At 36.3% G+C, this 18,332-nt stretch overlaps 1 protein-coding gene across 1 annotated transcript in view; it reads left to right on the forward strand.

The window, feature by feature from the left end:
* The window catches only part of LOC115220441 (transcriptional activator protein Pur-beta), a 99,469-nt gene that overhangs the window by 73,426 nt on the left and 7,711 nt on the right, over nt 1-18,332 (forward strand). The window contains exon 3 of the mRNA XM_029790571.2: nt 8,039-8,141. Within this exon, the coding sequence (XP_029646431.1) occupies nt 8,039-8,141 (103 nt within the window). The remainder of the gene's footprint in view (nt 1-8,038; nt 8,142-18,332) is intronic.

An 18,332-nucleotide genomic window follows, 5' to 3' on the forward strand; every position in this document is an offset into this window, starting at 1 on the left:
GTCCCTCTCTTAGGCTTTGTGTATTCATGGCTACTCTCTCTGTTTAGTGTGCTTTTCCATTTTTTTAAATTGCAGGATGTAATTAGAAATTTGGTTGCTATTTCTAGTAAATAGAACAACCACATAGAAACTCCCTCATTGTCTCATAGTTATGTCTAAAGTTTAAGTAGATAATAGATTATATACAGTGAGGCATTATGACTATGAGGTTTGTCAGCTCATTAATCTTTGTATTAATTAGTGTATTGTTGCACACCTTGGCAAAGCACTTTGTTCTGCTCACTGCAGTCTGTCTACTTGTTGTCAGGTAGGCTGACTAGCTGGCACTTTTACCTCATAGGTGAGTGATTTATGGCAAAAAGAGGAGTTTTAAAGAGGTAAATATGTAAACTCCATTGAACAGGTCCAGTCATTATGTGGAAGCTGCATAATGATAATGATAATAATAATAATAATAATAATAATAATAATAATAATAACAATAATAATAATAATAATAATGGTGGTAGTGATAATGATGGGGTTTGTGGTGGTGATAATGATGATGGTGATGAAACAAAATAGGGCTCTTAAGACACAGAACATTCAGTTTATTTCATTGCAATCTTTATCCATTAATCCTTTTGATACCAACGTATCAGAGACCATTCATGGTTCTATGATACAAACTTTGTTTTAAATTGATCTAAATGAAAACTTCTTGAAATATCATATTAAATTTATGTTCCAAACATCAGCTTAATAATGGCTAAGTTATTTTACTAAATTCTTTATTACTGTAAAAAATTATTTGAAACAAAGACAGCAATATGGTAACAAAAGGGCTAATCTGTTGACAGGGACCCTCAGGCTAGGAATAGATTAAATGAAGATCAAGTGTTTTTCATGTCAGCTTTAGACAGACAGTAGCAAGTCTATTGTGTAGACTGTTGTTTGTTCTCACTCACTTCTGGTTTGTTGGAACAATTCCTGCAAAGCTGGTTTGCTTCTGGGGTTGAATGTATGTGAGGTTCAAAGAGAGTATTTCTGATGGTTGCTGCTTTGGAATAAAATATTAGGCAACTTGTTTAGTGTAGGGTTTGGTGTGTGAGACATGGAGGAGATGAAAGGGATAAAGGAAGCTTAGGAGTGAGGTGTGCAGAGGGTATTATAGTAGTGATAGGGGAGATAGAGAAGTGGCTAAGTATATTTTAGGTTGATTGAATGGACAAGTGAGTTAAATATACTGCGGTGGTTGGTGTTTACTCAAATTTTAGTCATTCATTATCAAAATTTTGATGATGTAGGAGTATATTTTCAGAATGACATTGTAGGGCAGGTATGAGAGGTCATATCTGGTCAGTTTGAGTATAAAACTGGTAGAATATTTGAGCTGGATGTGGCCAGTTTAAATGCTGAAGGGTTAAATATTGCTACACAATTTGTTACACCTAATGCTTTAAGATTTTCCTGGCTATGGACAGCATAGTGTAGCCTTGTAGTTAAGATGTTAAACTTGTGATTGTAAAGTCATGGGTTCAGTTTGTAGGCCAAGTGCTGCACCATGTTTTTGAGGAAAGTATTTCATTTCACAATACTCCAGCCTACTCAACTGCAAATGAGTACCAAGTGAGTACTGACACAGCCTTCTGTCTGTCTCTCCCTTCAGCTGTTAAATCATCCAGAATGTTCCTCTGGCTCAAGTGGGGACGGAGTGAGAGGGGTGGGGCCTGTGACCACTTGTGGCTCCAGAGATGCCTAAAACATGGTATGTGCTACTAAGTCATACTCACAATTGGTGGCTATAGATATAGCAAATAAGTGTTTTAGGTGAAACTATCAACAATCATTGAAGTTACTTGAAAATCAACAGGCAAGCAGGTAGTGGCATTGGGTACACCTCTTCCATAGATCAATATCATTGAAAGGTGATATTTAAACCAACTATGCTAGTTATGTTAATGAGAGACTAGCAGACTGGTACTGCATTAGCATTAGGATTCTATAAAGCTGGCTTATATTGTGTTAGCACCCTACTTTTACGGGATGTTACAGGACATTTTTGTTCACCATGTGAGTACAGCCACTGAAAATAAATATTATTTTGAAATAATGTGAAGAATGTTGCAGTGATTTCTTCATTGAACTTGTGTCTTTATTGATTTTGGTGTTGCAAAACATATAAAGAGTTTGATGAGATGGCTATTTATTACATATATGTCATCATCATCATTATCATCATCATTTTAATGTCAACTTTTCCATTCTTTGATGGGTCGGATGGAATTTATTGAAGTAGATTTTCTCTGATCAAATGTCCTTCCTGTTGCTAACCCTCACCTGTGTCCTGGCAAGGTAATATTTTCCCGTGGCCAGAAATGAATAACACTGCTTGTACGACAGTGATACCCATTTACAACTATCACACCATTCCAAAACAAGGAATCACTAACATATGCACCTTCATACTCATGTACTTCTTTCAGTTTCCATATACCAAATCCACTCTGGCCTGGGACTATAGTAGGAAGCACATGCCTGAAATAACATACTGTGGGATTGAACCCGGAACCATGTGGTTGGGAAACAAACTTTTTAGCCACACAGCAATGCTTGTGCCTACAGCCATGTGTAATATATATATATATATATATATATATATATTATATATATATATATATATACTCTCTCTTTTACTCTTTTACTTGTTTCAGTGATTTTGACTGCGGCCATGCTGGAGCACCGCCTTTAGTTGAGCAAATCGACCCCGGGACTTATTCTTTGTAAGCCCAGTGCTTATTCTATCGGTCTCTTTTGCCGAACCGCTAAGTGACGGGGACGTAAACACACCAGCATTGGTTGTCAAGCAATGCTGGGGGGACAAACACAGACACACAAACACACACATATACATATATATATATATATATATATATATATACATATATACGACAGACTTCTTTCAGTTTCCGTCTACCAAATCTACTCACAAGGCATTGGTCGGCCCGGGGCTATAGCAGAAGACATTTGCCCAAGATGCCACGCAGTGGGACTGAACCCGGAACCATGTGGTTGGTTAGCAAGCTACTTACCACACAGCCACTCCTGCGCCTCTGTATTTTTGGTTGTGTTTTATCTAGGATGGTGTCATTGCTTTGTACACAAACTTCCTGAATTGCAAAAAAAAAGAAAAAATGGCCATTTGGTTGATTGGAAAGATTCCTTTACCAACAGATTACAATCACTGATGCAGAGAATCTCTGTTTCTTGTTTCTGACTCTTGGCTGTTTTGATACTACTTTGCCTGAGATTACTCTTGGTTCTATCATACAAACTTGCTGATACATTAAAACTCCCCCTTGAAATTTCATGTTAGGATTCATATTCTCTTTATTCCACATAACATATAAAAAAAGGTCTTTTATAAACTCTGATGAGGAATCACTGATGAAGAATGGCTCCACGAGCTTATTTCATTAACTGTAATACCTGTTAACAAATTCCCTTTTTAGGAAAAAAAGGACTGTTATCACTAAGACCTTTTGGATACACATCACCATCAAAGGGTCAGGCAATAATATTTCTAACACTTGGAAATATTTCATGTATCATAAATTTTGGTCATTCACGGAAGAGTTACAGAGGTAGAAGCAAGACATGTAAAATCTATAAAAATAAACCTCTAAGCTATCAGATGTAAATATAAAATCTCCAAGACTTAATGGTTTTCTTAAATCCAAATGGATATATTCTAGGTGAAGAAATAAAAAAAATTTCATACTAATTCAGAATGACGAATCTGTTGTCATCACCACTACCATTGTCATCACCACTGCCATTGTCATCACCACTGCCATTGTCATCACCACTTTACATCCAATTTTCCTTAGTGACATGGGTTAGACAGGTCTCACAGTGAGTCATCACTTGTCATAATCCTCATTATACCTGTCACTCTACTGTATGTACTGGGTATGGGTATATTTTGTCATGTTATTGGCACTAGAGATGCTGGCCCCTCTAGATGTATCAGTTCTCTTTTGGAGCTACTACTCTTCTAAACAAAAGCCTATGATGAGGTTTGCCTCATTCATACACCCCATTTTTTTTTGTTGTTTTTTGGCATTAGCAATGATAAGGTATATTTCAACTGTAAATAATTCTCAGAGTAAAAACTAATTAACAACACTGACTCTCATTATTATATGCTCTACTGAAATACTAATCAAGTATGGAAAAAAAGACAAGACAAAATAGATTAAACTGTACCGACTTGTCCTAAATCACTGTTGGAAGCATGAAAAAAACAACAAAAACAAAAACAAAACAAAGACACTTGTTTGTATGAAAGCAGGTTGGATTCCATTAAACAAAATATATAACCCTAAAAATTCAACCAATTATTTTATAAGGCTACTCCACAGGACAACTACCAATTCAAGTTAAAATAAAAAATACATCAACTAAAAATAAAAAACAAAACTGCCTTAAAAAATTATAACTTAACCCTATACACCCTCTAATATGTATATTTTGTGTAGCTGCAAGAAAAGTGAACCTTTGCTTTGTAGAGGTAGACAAATACTCTTTCTCATTAATATCATATCATAAATACATAAGATAATCCAGTAGAACTGCAGACACTTAAAGATTAAGAAAGCTAAGGTTCATACTTTAATATTTTTCTCTTGTATTATGTTTCCAAGAAAAAACATTTTCAGAATTTTAGTAATAAAGTAATCAAGATTTTGTGTAAACTTTGATATTTTGCACACACATTGAAAGCATTTATGTAGCAGGGTGAAAGTATTTATATTGTACATCTTGTCTGGGATCATTATTTAATATTTTACGTTTCCTTACAAACTTAGATCTACATAACAAAATCTAAATTTTTAACACTCACCTCTCCCTCAATTGTTAGAATGTTCTAAATTGTTATATACACCTCAATCAATAGACATTCATATAAATTAAGGCTTGGTCTATTAATACCTTTCAAAAGAAATTAAACCTGAATCATACAAGTAGAACATTCCTGGTGTGATGTAAACCAGTTAATGAAATTATTATCATCATCGTTTAACATCTGCCTTCCATGCTGGCATGGGTTGGACAAATCATTTCAACATTTCCTATCAGCCATCATTTATTTTTGGTTATGTTATTCATGGACCTGCCTTCTACTCAGGGCTAAAGACCTGATCTGTAGCTAATGCAAGATTCCAGATTGGTGGAAACTAACATGTTGTTGGTATAAAGATATAAAAGCTAAAATACAGGTCAAGAAAGACTGGAAGAAAAGAGGAAAATATAAAGGACATTATTAAAGGACTGGAAGAGAAACTCAATGTCAGATGCATTTAGCAAGAGGAGGAGCCAAATGTAAAAGTTTGAACATGTTCTGGGACAGGTGCTTCTTTGGATTGCAGACAATGTGCTAGATGCAATCAAGACATCATTGGGGAGAAATGTGTGCAGAATGATAGTGGTGCACTTGCCCTTACTGACACTGAAAAGAAATAGGCATGGAAATACTATTATGAGAGATTAGTAGAATTAGTAGAAAGCATGAAGGACAGAGGTGACGGTGGTGGAAGCAGCTTATTCCAAGTAAACTCAATAAAAGAACCAGCCAATGAAGTTGACTTTCATATGTTGAAAGTATGATTAAGGATCTGAAGGCAGAGAAGGCAGGTGGGCCATCAGGGGATAATTGCTGAGAAGCTTAAAACATCAGCTGAAATATGTCACTCATTGGTAATTAGTATAGGGTGATACCTAAACTGACATAGCAGTACCATTGTTAACTACTGCAAGGGTAATGGAGATGCTCCAGAGAGAGGTTACTACAAAGGCATCATATTGATGGAGGTGGTTGTGAAAGGTGCTGAAAATGTTCTGGCACAACTATTTGAGAAAATAATTATTAGCTAAGATGAGATGCAGTTTGGGTTTGTGCCAAGAAAGGAGACCATCAATGCCCTGAGAAGGCGTTACTGAGAGATCCATGCTTGTAGTCTGGTGATCAATAAGAAAAAAGGGAGAAATGAATTGCTTGTGAGAGCTGTGCATGTTATCTACAGAAGTATTATCAGCCAGGTGAGAGTTACCATAGCCTGGCAGTAAATAATGTTCAGTGACTTCACTGAGTCATGAATTCAACCACTTTGCTTTAATGAATGAATATCACAACATCCAATGTGATATTTGTATATGAAACCATTATTGTTGGATATATGAACATATTACTTTATAAATATCTGTTGTGAATATGTGTTTAAGAGATTGATCTAGGTTGGGTAGCTACATTGTCGTGTGTCTGATAGAAAGAGAGAGGGAGGGAGTGAGTGAGACAACTGTTATATGTGTAAGTATGTGATATCTCTCATGTTATCCACAGTCCAAATTATTTTACCTTTGCTTTCCTATGCTGGCATGGGTTGGATGGGTCTTCAAAGACTAAGTCAATCCTTATTAAGAATTACTGTCCTTGTAGATAGGTTGGAGATCACCCTCAGTCATATTTTCCATTATTGGAATGTTTTCTATGGCTGGACACCCTTCCTAATAGCAACCACCTCACTGAGTATTCTGGATGCATGTTATTGTGGCACCAATACTGGAGATGTTGTCATGTCCTCAGCAAGACTATAGATATCTGATATTTACCTGATATTGTCTTCATTTGTTCATTCACCAGTACCATAGGGGCATTTTCCCTCCTGGTAGATAGGAGAAAGACAGAAGGAAAAAAAAATCAGTGAGAGGGTAAGGGAGGAGAAATGAAATGAAAGCAGGTTGGATAGAAACAGCATGACTAGGGTGAGGTAGGAAGAGAGAGAGAGTGTGATAGGAGGAAGACAGAATTTTAGAAGATGGAGTACTGGAAGTGAGAGAATGATGGGAAAGAGAAAATGATAGATATCAAAAATGAGTGTGTGTGTGTGTGAGAGAGAGAGAGATGAGTAGCATGGTTATCAATTATTTATTATTTTTATTCATACTTTGTGAAATCAATCAATTAAATTACTATTTCCACTTTCTTACTGAAAATTCTGATAAATTATTTCATGCCTCATTAATTTTTTTCGTTCAATTTTATATTTCATAACTGTTTTTGGGAAAATAAGAGTTGACATTATCACCACCACCACCACCATTATCATCATCATCATCATCATCATCATCATCATGGATATCATTGCTATTACAGCTATCACCATCATTGTCATCACAAGCACTACAGCCTCCACCACTACATCATCATCAAGGTCGTGATCATTACTAACTCTACCATCATAAACATTGCCATCACAATTGATGACGCTATCATAGTCATCATCACTGCCGCCATTACCACCACTACCACCACCACTGCCTCTACACCACCTTTATCTTCGTTATTGTCATTACTGTCATCATCATCATCGCTACCACCACCACCACCACCTCTATGAATCCATTATTTTATGCTAACCATTTCGGCAATGCCTGTTAAGCATGCCAATTGGAAGTCAGTAACCATTTTGGTAGCCTAGCTGATTGTTAGGGCAGACTTTCAATTCTTTATTCAAGGGACCAGGCTCCAGTTGTATCTGTTGTGGGTGGGGTGGTCTCCACTTGATCACTATGGTACCCTTTACCAAATAGGGGTAGAGTGCAAGAAAAGATGCAGTAGGAAGCAATACATCAAGACATCAAATTATCCCCTGACTAGAAACTCAATCTGAATACCTGCTGCAGAGGTACATGATTAGAGGCTGCCAAAGGTCCCTTGGTTTTAAACCAAGTTAAAACTACAGATCCAGAGACTAGCATTGGAATTATTATGAACCTCTTGGGTTTTCTCTAATAAATTCAGTAGTATTATCAAAATTAAGGATGAAAAAGACAATGCAATTCCTAAAATATATAAGGAAACCTTTATTTTACTGTATTTGCCCTTGTTGATTGACATGTACATCTTTGAACAAACAAATTATAAAATAGACCAGTGAAACTTCCTTTTCATAGAATGTGTTAATGTATTGTTAAGTCTGTTCATATTCTAATGTAGGTTGGTGCTGGTGGAAAGAAGAGCCGTCTCCTTCTGGCTATGTCAACAGCTGCAGAATTTCGTGACAATCTAACAGATTTCAGTGAACATTATGCTTCATTGGGTAAGTTCTTTGCTGTTGGAACTTCTTAAAGTTAATGTATTTTTTTATATTGTTTTAATGTATGGCAAATTTGTTTCTAGAGAGAACATTGTGTGAATGTGGCGTAAGATTGTTCATAAACTGTTGAAGCATACCTGGATAGATCCTCTTTCTAATTTCAACAATTTGAAATGTGGCTGCCACTTATTTCATCTTTGTGGGCTATTTGTAAATAATGTATTGGTCTAATAATGTATTGGTCTAATACACCTCTGAAAGAAGTGATAGTATATATATTGTTACATCAAAACAAGTGTTTGTTCGCTGCTGTTGAGTAGCTACGCTCAAAGAATTCATACGGTATGGAATTTGTGGAGTGAATAATTATGAATAACTTACAATTCAAGCACGCAGGATAAACCTAATTTCTATCTAATTTGGAACTCTGTTGTATGTTCTGACATGCAATGTCCATTAATGTGGTAGTAAGGGGATGTTATATCTCCAATACGACTGAAGACACTGGAGCTACAACCTTATACGTAATGCAGTTATTTTAGTGTTGTTAAATCTCAAAGTGATTCCCAACCCATTGCCAGTGATCAAATTAAAGAAGAGCAACTCCTGTCATCTAACAATAGGTTACTCCATTTGTAGAGTGACTTAGTTCCAGACTGATTGGAGAGTAATGTTGCAACAAGATAAAGAAACTAATTATTTTTTAATATTTTATTATCGATGCTATACTGTACTATAGAATAGAACTTTAGATTTTTAACCTAAATTATATGTGTAGATACGTATATAGACATCTTGTCTTTCTATGAATTATCTATGTGGACAGAAAAAGAAGAAGTATCAGATTAGCATCTTCTTCAACTGTCCATGGAGTGAGTGCTTGTTATTACTGACAACTTAAATTAGACAAATTTTGCATATCTAACATATTCTTCACATTTGGTTTGATAAAAGAATTACTAGTATGTTAACAGAATTGTAGTACAGCATATATTGATGGATTTTTAGCCAAGACTGAATGTATAGACAGATGTAAACACCTTTATTTATTTATTTAAATATATATATATATCTTTGTGGATGGGAAAAGAGGGGTCAGTGATTGAGGTCCTCTTTAACTATCCCTACAGTTGCTGCTTATAAATCCACTGTTATTAAGGGTTTAAGTCAATTGAGTCCTTTGTAACAATGGAGTTTACAAGTAATGTCCCTGTGCACAGTTAAAGATGGTATTCAGGCACTGATGAAATCCCAACATAAGATTGAAACCAGTTTGGTTGATCCCTCTTATTTATTCTCAAAGAATATATATATATATAGGCGCAGGAGAGGCTGTGTGGTAAGTAGCTTGCTAACCAACCACATGGTTCCGGGTTCAGTCCCACTGCATGGCATCTTGGGCAAGTGTCTTCTGCTATAGCCCCGGGCCGACCAATGCCTTGTGAGTGGATTTGGTACACGGAAACTGAAAGAAGCCTGTCGTATATATGTATATATATATATGTATGTGTGTGTGTGTTTGTGTGTCTGTGTTTGTCCTCCTAGCATTGCTTGACAACCGATGCTGGTGTGTTTATGTCCCCGTCACTTAGCGGTTCGGCAAAAGAGACCGATAGAATAAGTACTGGGCTTAAAAAGAATAAGTCCTGGGGGCGATTTGCTCGACTAAAGGCGGTGCTCCAGCATGGCCACAGTCAAATGACTGAAACAAGTAAAAGAGTAAAGAGTATATAAAATGATATATTCTATAGTATAGTATAGCATTGAAAGAATTGTCTATTTTGATTGTCAGTTGACAAACACTAAGCATGGGCTAAGCTGGAGTTAGCTAGAACCAAAATTTAACTGTTTTAACACAGAAACAAGGATAAATAAATTACATGTCTTAAACATATGTAAATCTGAAAAGATAGTTACATCTCTGTGTATCTAGTCCCACTGCGAAGCAGACTCTTGTGTTCTAACTACAGGGTGCCTAATTTCATGGTGAGACTAAGTACTTACGGCTATGATTCCATTTACATCTGTATTCATAACACATGCTGGTACTCTTATTATTAGACATGCATGCAACGTGTATTTACACAACTAAAATCATTAACACCTTTGCAATTACCTATGAACACACAGACATGGACACACACAGCAGCTATTAAAAACAACTGTTCTGATGGGGTGTCAAAGAAGCCTTTTAATAGGAATTTGGCAGATGAGTACCAAACAAAACTATCCCTTAGACTTTGTATATTCAGAGGTGATTGACTGAAATGTCTTTTAGTCTTCATAAATTCAGAACTGACCCACAAAACAATCTCTTAGACTTATATATTTACAGGTGGGCCTTTGTTATCTGATTTATGTGTATGTTGATTTATATACACACACACACGCACGATTCAGGTATGAAAAGGTTTCATTATTGTGTTGAAGTAAAATGTAATTACGATCAAACATGATATGATGTGTGATACAAAACACTCACAGATACGCCATATATACACACACACATGCGCGTGTGCATGAGACATATGCACATGCACGCAACATACATGCACATGCAGATAGTATCCCTATTTTATGATACAGATATACTATGGTGCCACTACATTTCTCTGGTGACCTACTTCAAGTTGTATATTGATTTTATAACTGTGTTAGTGTTGGCAGTAATATATATATATATATATATATACATACACGCACACACACACACGCACACATGCATACACACACACGCCCCCACACACACATACATCATTCTGGTATTACTTCAACACATATATACTCTTTTACTGCAGCTTGGCTTTTGCTTATTGAAAAATAAATAAAAAAATAAACAAACATTGATTAAATAATTGCTATGTAGGAGTTTACATCAATAATTTGTATACAAAAAAAAACAAACGCAAGAAACCTCCAAACTATTAAAACTGGAGTGTTGATTGTAGTCTTTCACGCAGTAAATTAGTATTTGAATCACTAAATGATGGTGTAAAAAATCTATATTTCTCTTACTTATGTATTATAATTTTTCATTTTAATTCTAAGAAGTTAAATCTAAAATGGTTGCTTAAAGTTCGTTTCTCCATGTTATTCTGTTATTCCAATAATTCAACTCCTTTGGTAATTAGCTAATATTTGAAGTCTGATAAATTTCTTGATAAAATAACTCACACTCACACACATACACATGTGATTATATATATATATATATGTATATGATCCTCATTTTACACCTGCTTTCTATGTTAGCATGGTTTGAAATGTGTGCGTGTGTGTTACTGTATGGCTACCCCATTCCTCCACAGTCACCTATTGCATTGTGAGCACTCCTTGCAACATTATGGAGAGGCATTTCTACACAACCCTTAATGAAGGCAAGGCAACCTAGCAAGGGTTTTGTCTACGGCACATGACTCTAATAAAATTCTGCTTGAGGATGACGTAGACTCTGAAAACGGCAAAGATGGTAATCCGTTTAGGGGAGCAGTAACTCTGGATTAAAACTGAGGCAGCATAGAGGATGACACTTCACTCAAGTCAGACAATTTCTTTAGTGTTGGTGACATAGTGATATGCACTCCATCCATGTGGTAAAGTATATTCAGCTGTAAAAAAAGTATGTCCAAATCCTGGGAGCCAGATCAATGAAGAACTGTATATATGGTATATAGGACTAATACTGTATATATAGTAAGCCAAGTGAAATTGTAGCCATGGCAGATACTGATATCACACAACTGGCACCCATGCTGGTGGCATGTAAAAGCACCCATTACACTCTTGGAGTGGTTGGCGTTAAGAAGGGCATCTAGCCATAGAAACCATGCCCAATTAGACTGGAGTCTGGTGTAGCCCCTCAGCTTACAAGCCATGGTCAAACCATCCAACCCATGCCAGAATGGACAACAGATGTTAAATGATGTGGAGGAGGACTACATGGTGTACACGAAAGTTGGTGGCCAAGTGAGGACATCTGGTTATGTGTGAGAACCCCTTGACTATCACCACATGATTGCACTAGCTCTCTTGCCAAAAATAAACACCAAGCAAGCAGAACATCATCAGAAACTCTCCCTTTCTTGTCAGGTGCAAAACCTCTGGGCCGCCATCTTCAATGTTGGCATGATGGAAGGTAGGTCTAGAGAGAATGTTGAAAAATTAGAGAAGAGGCAACTACATGTGTACTGTATACATGGGATAAGACAGAGAGGAACTTCAGCCTAATTCCTCATAAGCAAGAAACTGTCATGGGTTGGAGAGGTAATTTATTGTCCAAGTCATTTCTTTTTCAGAATTACTGCCTTCTTACACAGATTAGGGAACCACATCTTGTGGATTCTATTTTGGTATGAGATGGCAGTAGTGATGATGGTGGTGGTAAGAGAGAGAATGGGTGGTAGGAGGATGTGATGGTAGGAGAAAGAGGTAGAGTGAATAAGGAGTGATATTTGGAGAGAGGTAAAGTGATAAAAGGGTGATGGTGGAGTGATTGGATAGGAACAGAGCAAGTGAAGTGCCATTCCTTGATATGCAAGCTATGTATAAAGAATAGGAGAGAATAACAAAGAAGGTGATGTAGCAGGGACCAAGGTTGACTTTACCTTTCATCCTTTCGGGGTCGATAAAATAAGTACCTGTTGAACACTAAGGTTGATGTAATCGACTTACCCTGCCCTTGAAATTTCTAGCCTTGTGCCAAAATGGGAAACCAATATTTGGTATCGTTTGATGTCATGTGTACTAAGAAAAAACAGAAAGAAACGGTTTTTCTGTGTTCTCAGATGTGAGGATTAGAAGTGTGATGTGTTTGGGTTGTGAAATTGGGACCCTAGATGTAGTTGTTAGGTTTTGTTACCAAGGCGACCAAATGAGTGACCAAAGTAAAAATGGAGTAGAATAGTTCTGGTAGCCATTACTTGTGCTGGCAACAAAAGGATTCTCTTTCTGAGTGAAGGACAGATTGTATGATATTTGTGTAGAAAATACAATACTTCATGTTAATAATATATTAGTGTTGCATGTAGAAGCCTGAGAAGACATGAGATGAACATGCTACACTAAACATATGACAAAGGAGAAATGAGCTGAGAGAAAATCTAGGTATTAAAGGAAATGAAAGAGAAGACTGTACTATTCTGAAGATATAATGTTTATGGAGGATGATGATGATGAGGATAAAGAAGTATCAGATAATCCAAGTGGAGGGAACTTGCAGAAAAGGGAGACCGTGAAAGACATGTGAAGAAGAAGTGGTGGAAGATAACCTCAGGAAGCTGATTCTAATGAAGGTGATAACAAGGAATTACAACAAGTGGTGAGATGTGCTCCTGGAGGAATCCCACTCACTCCATGTAAGGATGGGAAACTAAATGTAAAATAGAAGATTTATATGCACAATTTATATCATTTTCATCTAATATAGAGATGGTGAAGCTGCGGCTTAGACGTAAAACACTGTGTATTGACATGTATTGACATGTAGTTCAAGTCCTGTTAAAGTCTAGTTTTCATCCTTTCGGTATGAAAGATATACCAGTAATATACTGAATACACCCCCCCCCCCCTAAAACACTTTGGCTTTATGTTTAATGCTAAGAAATGAATAATTGCTTATGAAATCTCAGTTTCTATCTTTCGTTATCTTGTGAATACTGATATCATTTTATTAGGTTCAGATGTCCTACATATTTTGATTCTTTGATTATATTTTGTCAGAGACCTTCACTCAGAACTGTTGAATAATGGACCATAAACAACTGTATATATTGTGAAGATATAATGTCAATACACTTGCGTGACATTGTTTCCTATTTTACATTTTATACACTGTAAACATGCAACAATATCATTTCAATATCAAATAATGTTCTACTTCTTGTTCTCCTGCTCCATCTCTGTTCTAAGGTCATCACCTATTTAAAACACTCTCTGAACTGCTACAATTACTAGCAATCATTTGATTATATCTAATGTGGAGGACATCTGTCTCACCTCACCTCACTCTCAACTTGGTATTGTTGTTTAGCCCAAGGTCAGCTCTGGTCAAACACATACATGCTCAAAGGCATTCCAACTATCTTTTTCTTAGACATGGTGCATTTAAGATCACGTGATGCTATGTATTCTTCTTTCTCATATGGTATGGTTTTGTTTGCTATTTTTTTTTTCTAGAAGCAGGCAAAATGCTTTACTGATGTTTTATACTGACAATCTCAACCCATCCTAGATAGTTAAGTGTTTCATTGTAACACAACAAAGTGACCTGATTTGATCTGACCTGACAGTGTCCCTGAAATAGGGTTAGAGTTAGCACCTATCAATATCTTTGGAAACTTGCTAGTGTGTCTCATAACCAAGAAAGGCAACTTCCAATAGATAAGGGATGAAAATTGTCACAGTCACCTGCTTCATCACTTTACTTCACTCTCCGCCTCATAAATTACTGGCATTGCTTCTACAGAGCAGTCTCTTGTAGAGAATTGTTCTCTTATGTATCTCATCATTGGTCTCCTTAACTGCAGCAAAATCAGTGTTGTTACTATTGACATTTAGCAACTCATTCAACCATATTTGGCATGAAAGCTTCTTGGCTAATGCACCTGTCACTCAGATTTATCTGCCTTTCATTTTTTAATTTGAAGTTTTCTCAGATTACACCATTGCACTATTTGCCAATGCTCCAGTCCATATGCTAGCAGCTCTGATGCACTCCACATTGCAGTTGTATCTCCTAACGACACACAATTTTACACAGATAATATTATTAATCAGTCTTGCTGGACATTCTGCTCACAGGTGTTGTCCTCATGTAACCTACACACTTCACAACTGACCGTTACTGCTTCCACTGATTGGTGGGCAAAGACTGACCTTCACTGCTTCTATCAACAGAAAGCTTCACTGGGAAGATGATGGCTTAATCTCTTGCAATAGCACAAAGACCCAATCACTACAGACATCAAAGAAATACTTCTTTACATTCCATTCACTACAACCTTAATACCTCACCACACTTAACATACAGTGTCTGTATGAGTGGAGACCTCAAGAATATCCTTCATTGGGAACACAACAATTCAATTTTATTTCAATATCACAACTATATAACTCCTGCTGACATCAAAGAGACAGAGGTATACCTTACATTTACTAGTTAAGAATAGTACAATATAGATACCACACAACACTAGACCTACACTGTCTCCATAATAACACTCTTTCAATGAGGACACAACCATACATAATCGCTACACACATATCAAGGAAACATTCTCTACCTTACACCTATCCTACTCATAATTAACTCAACTAAACCCCTCAGAGTTACCACAAATGCTAGACCTCACTATCTTTGATGATCTCTCATGGAAACCTCATGTACATACAAATGGCATTGCCAAAACTGTATCTCAAAGATAGGGCTTTATTATAACGAATATATTTGTCATGATCATTTGTTGAGCCTCTGGAGAGTCCAAATAAAACTCATATTAGAGTACTACCGACTTCTATGGGCTGGTCCTGCTGCTAAACATGTATACATGTCATAGACCACATTACACAATAACAAATGTCTATAGGACCATCTTGTTTATGACACAAACGTCCCAGACCACATTAACAGTGTCATCTGTATCTAGAGATGGTGTTGCTGTTACATAAACAGAAACACCCTAAACTACATTAGATGCCCTATCCACATCTAATGTAGTCTGCAATGTTTGTGTATAGCAACACACCTATAAGACAGTTCTGATGCTGCTACAAACGCAAACATTTAAAGTATGGTAAATCCTTCATGAAACATTATTGTTTGAGTAAAAAGATTATTTTGAGGTACCAGCATTTTTTTTTAATAGTTTGATCAAAACATTAATCTAGTTCACTCATTTTATCTTTCAGTACCAGAGAATTCCAATTAGCTATTAATAATTTTATATTTTTTAACATTTTCTATTCAGTTTCTAATTGTAATCTAAAAAATGTTAAAGTATCTTCCTTCTAAAGTTTTTTATTTAATAAGATAGTCAAAACAAGTTGCAATCAGGACTGGCTGTAGGGTTGTGGCATCCTGAACAAACTGAAGTTCAGTGCCACTACAAGCAAATTGTTTATTATCATTATATACAAGAAGCTAAAGAGAACAGTTGAAACGTGGCATCAGAATTTGAAACCTTTTCATTACTGTAACAGAGAGAGAGTGAGAGTGCATGTGTGTGTGTGAGAATGTATTACGTGCAATAATCTCAAGGTATTTTTGTTACAACCAAACATTGGGTTGTGGATGGGTGAGTGAGAGGAAGTCCAAAGTGTGCTGTTGATCTTTGTAGATGTAACAATAGGAACAAAGGAACAGACATTGTACTACAACCTTCAGTCTAGCTAAAACATTTTTATTTTCCTTGACATTAAATCTGCAAATGTTCTCATAACACTTTTCATAGCTTTTCCTTTTCTTCAGGCAGCATTTTCTATTGAGAAAATTGCTAAAAAATTTAATCTGTCTTGTGTCACAGAGGACCAGATTTAGATTACTAAAGCTTCTCTCCTCTCTCAGCCACAGTTATAGATATTGTAACACAATCCACAGATTTGGGATGACTTCTTCATCATTTCATGTTCACTTTCCCATGCTGGCATCCAATGGGCTGGAGGAATGAGTCTTGCCAATACTTGGCATGATTTCTATGACTGGATGCCCTTCTTAATGTCGGTCATTTTGCAGACTGTACTGGGTGCTTTTTTCGTGGCACCAGTACTAGTGAGAGTGTAGTTTGCAAGCTAAACAGCTTCTCTTGACTAAGAGGGAAAAGAAAAGATAAGAGGGAGAGAGAGAGTTGTTTTTATGCAGAGTGTTGAGATTTTTATGATGGGAGAAACAGGTGCAAGTTTATTGTTGTGGAGGAGAGTCAAGGCTATCCCACATTGTGTGTGGTTAACTGGAGGTGGATTGAGTGGCGCCAGAAAGTGAGATAAAGATGGTGCTGATGAGAAAGCAGAGTGTACCCTCAAGGTAATATGTTCGAGAAGGTGAATAGAAAAGTGTGGAGACGGTTACAGCCTATAATTTATTACTGTGGAGGAATCTAACACCATCTATCAGAAGCTTTACATCTCCAGGAAATAATTCTTTAGCGAGATTTAGTTCAGTGAAGGCATCACATCCGTTATTATCACTGTTTTCTTGCTACCTTAACTTACTTATCCACCAAACCTTCATATATTAATTCCAGTTTATTTTTATCTAGAAAATTCTTTTGATGTTATTTCAAAAATCCCCATGTGTTATTGAAACTTTGCAACTGTTCAAATCTCTTTGATAAAGAATTAATAACTGTATCAGGTATTATGTTTCACACATGATTTCGAAACATTTCTTTTAGGGTCATTGGTGTTTGGAATCTTGCCAAAGCCTTTATATTCAAATTCCCCCTTTTTTTCAGCATATTCTTTTACTTCTAAAATTGGGCTATACATCCAATTCTCTAGCTAATTCTTTTGCTCATGCTTGTTCTCTTCATACCCATTTGCGTGATAATTAATTAATTAGCAAACTCTTCATTAATGAACTTTGGTAGACAATTCCACAGAGGCACTCCTGCACAGCTTTGCTGACAACATTTACTCTGCCTAAAGCATCATCAGAAGCATTCACCCCCACCATCATCATCATCATCATCATCATCATCATCATTAGAAGAGGGCAAATTTGGCAGTTGTTAGAACATCACATAGAATGTCTTGTGATATTTGCTGTGGCCCTCTGTACTCTAAGTTTAAATCACACTAAAGCCAACTTTGTTTTTCTTTCATTTGGGATTAGTAAATAAAATACTAGTACTGAGGTTGGTTTCCTTTCTCTGTTATATGAGACCAGGGAAGGAGTGTTCACATCAAGGCCCCACCAACACTGTGGATGCAACAAAAAAGAGAGAGAGACTATCATCACTAGAAAACTAATTTTCTGTTAGTGGTACAAGTTTCTAATTCATGTTGCATTGCAGAATCAAAAGCAGGCATTTCTGTGAGTTTATTAAGAGCATCTTGAATTCTGCTAATTTTATGCTTAATTGCTTTGACACTTTCTAATCTGGGCTGTCATCTAGGCTTCTATAAATATCATGCAGTATGTCATTTAATGTCTTGTTTTCATTATATGCCACCACCCAGAAGCTAAAAACAAAACACATA

This window comes from Octopus sinensis, linkage group LG16 (assembly GCF_006345805.1).
Source record: "Octopus sinensis linkage group LG16, ASM634580v1, whole genome shotgun sequence".
In the NCBI taxonomy this organism is placed as follows: Eukaryota; Metazoa; Mollusca; class Cephalopoda; order Octopoda; family Octopodidae; genus Octopus; species Octopus sinensis.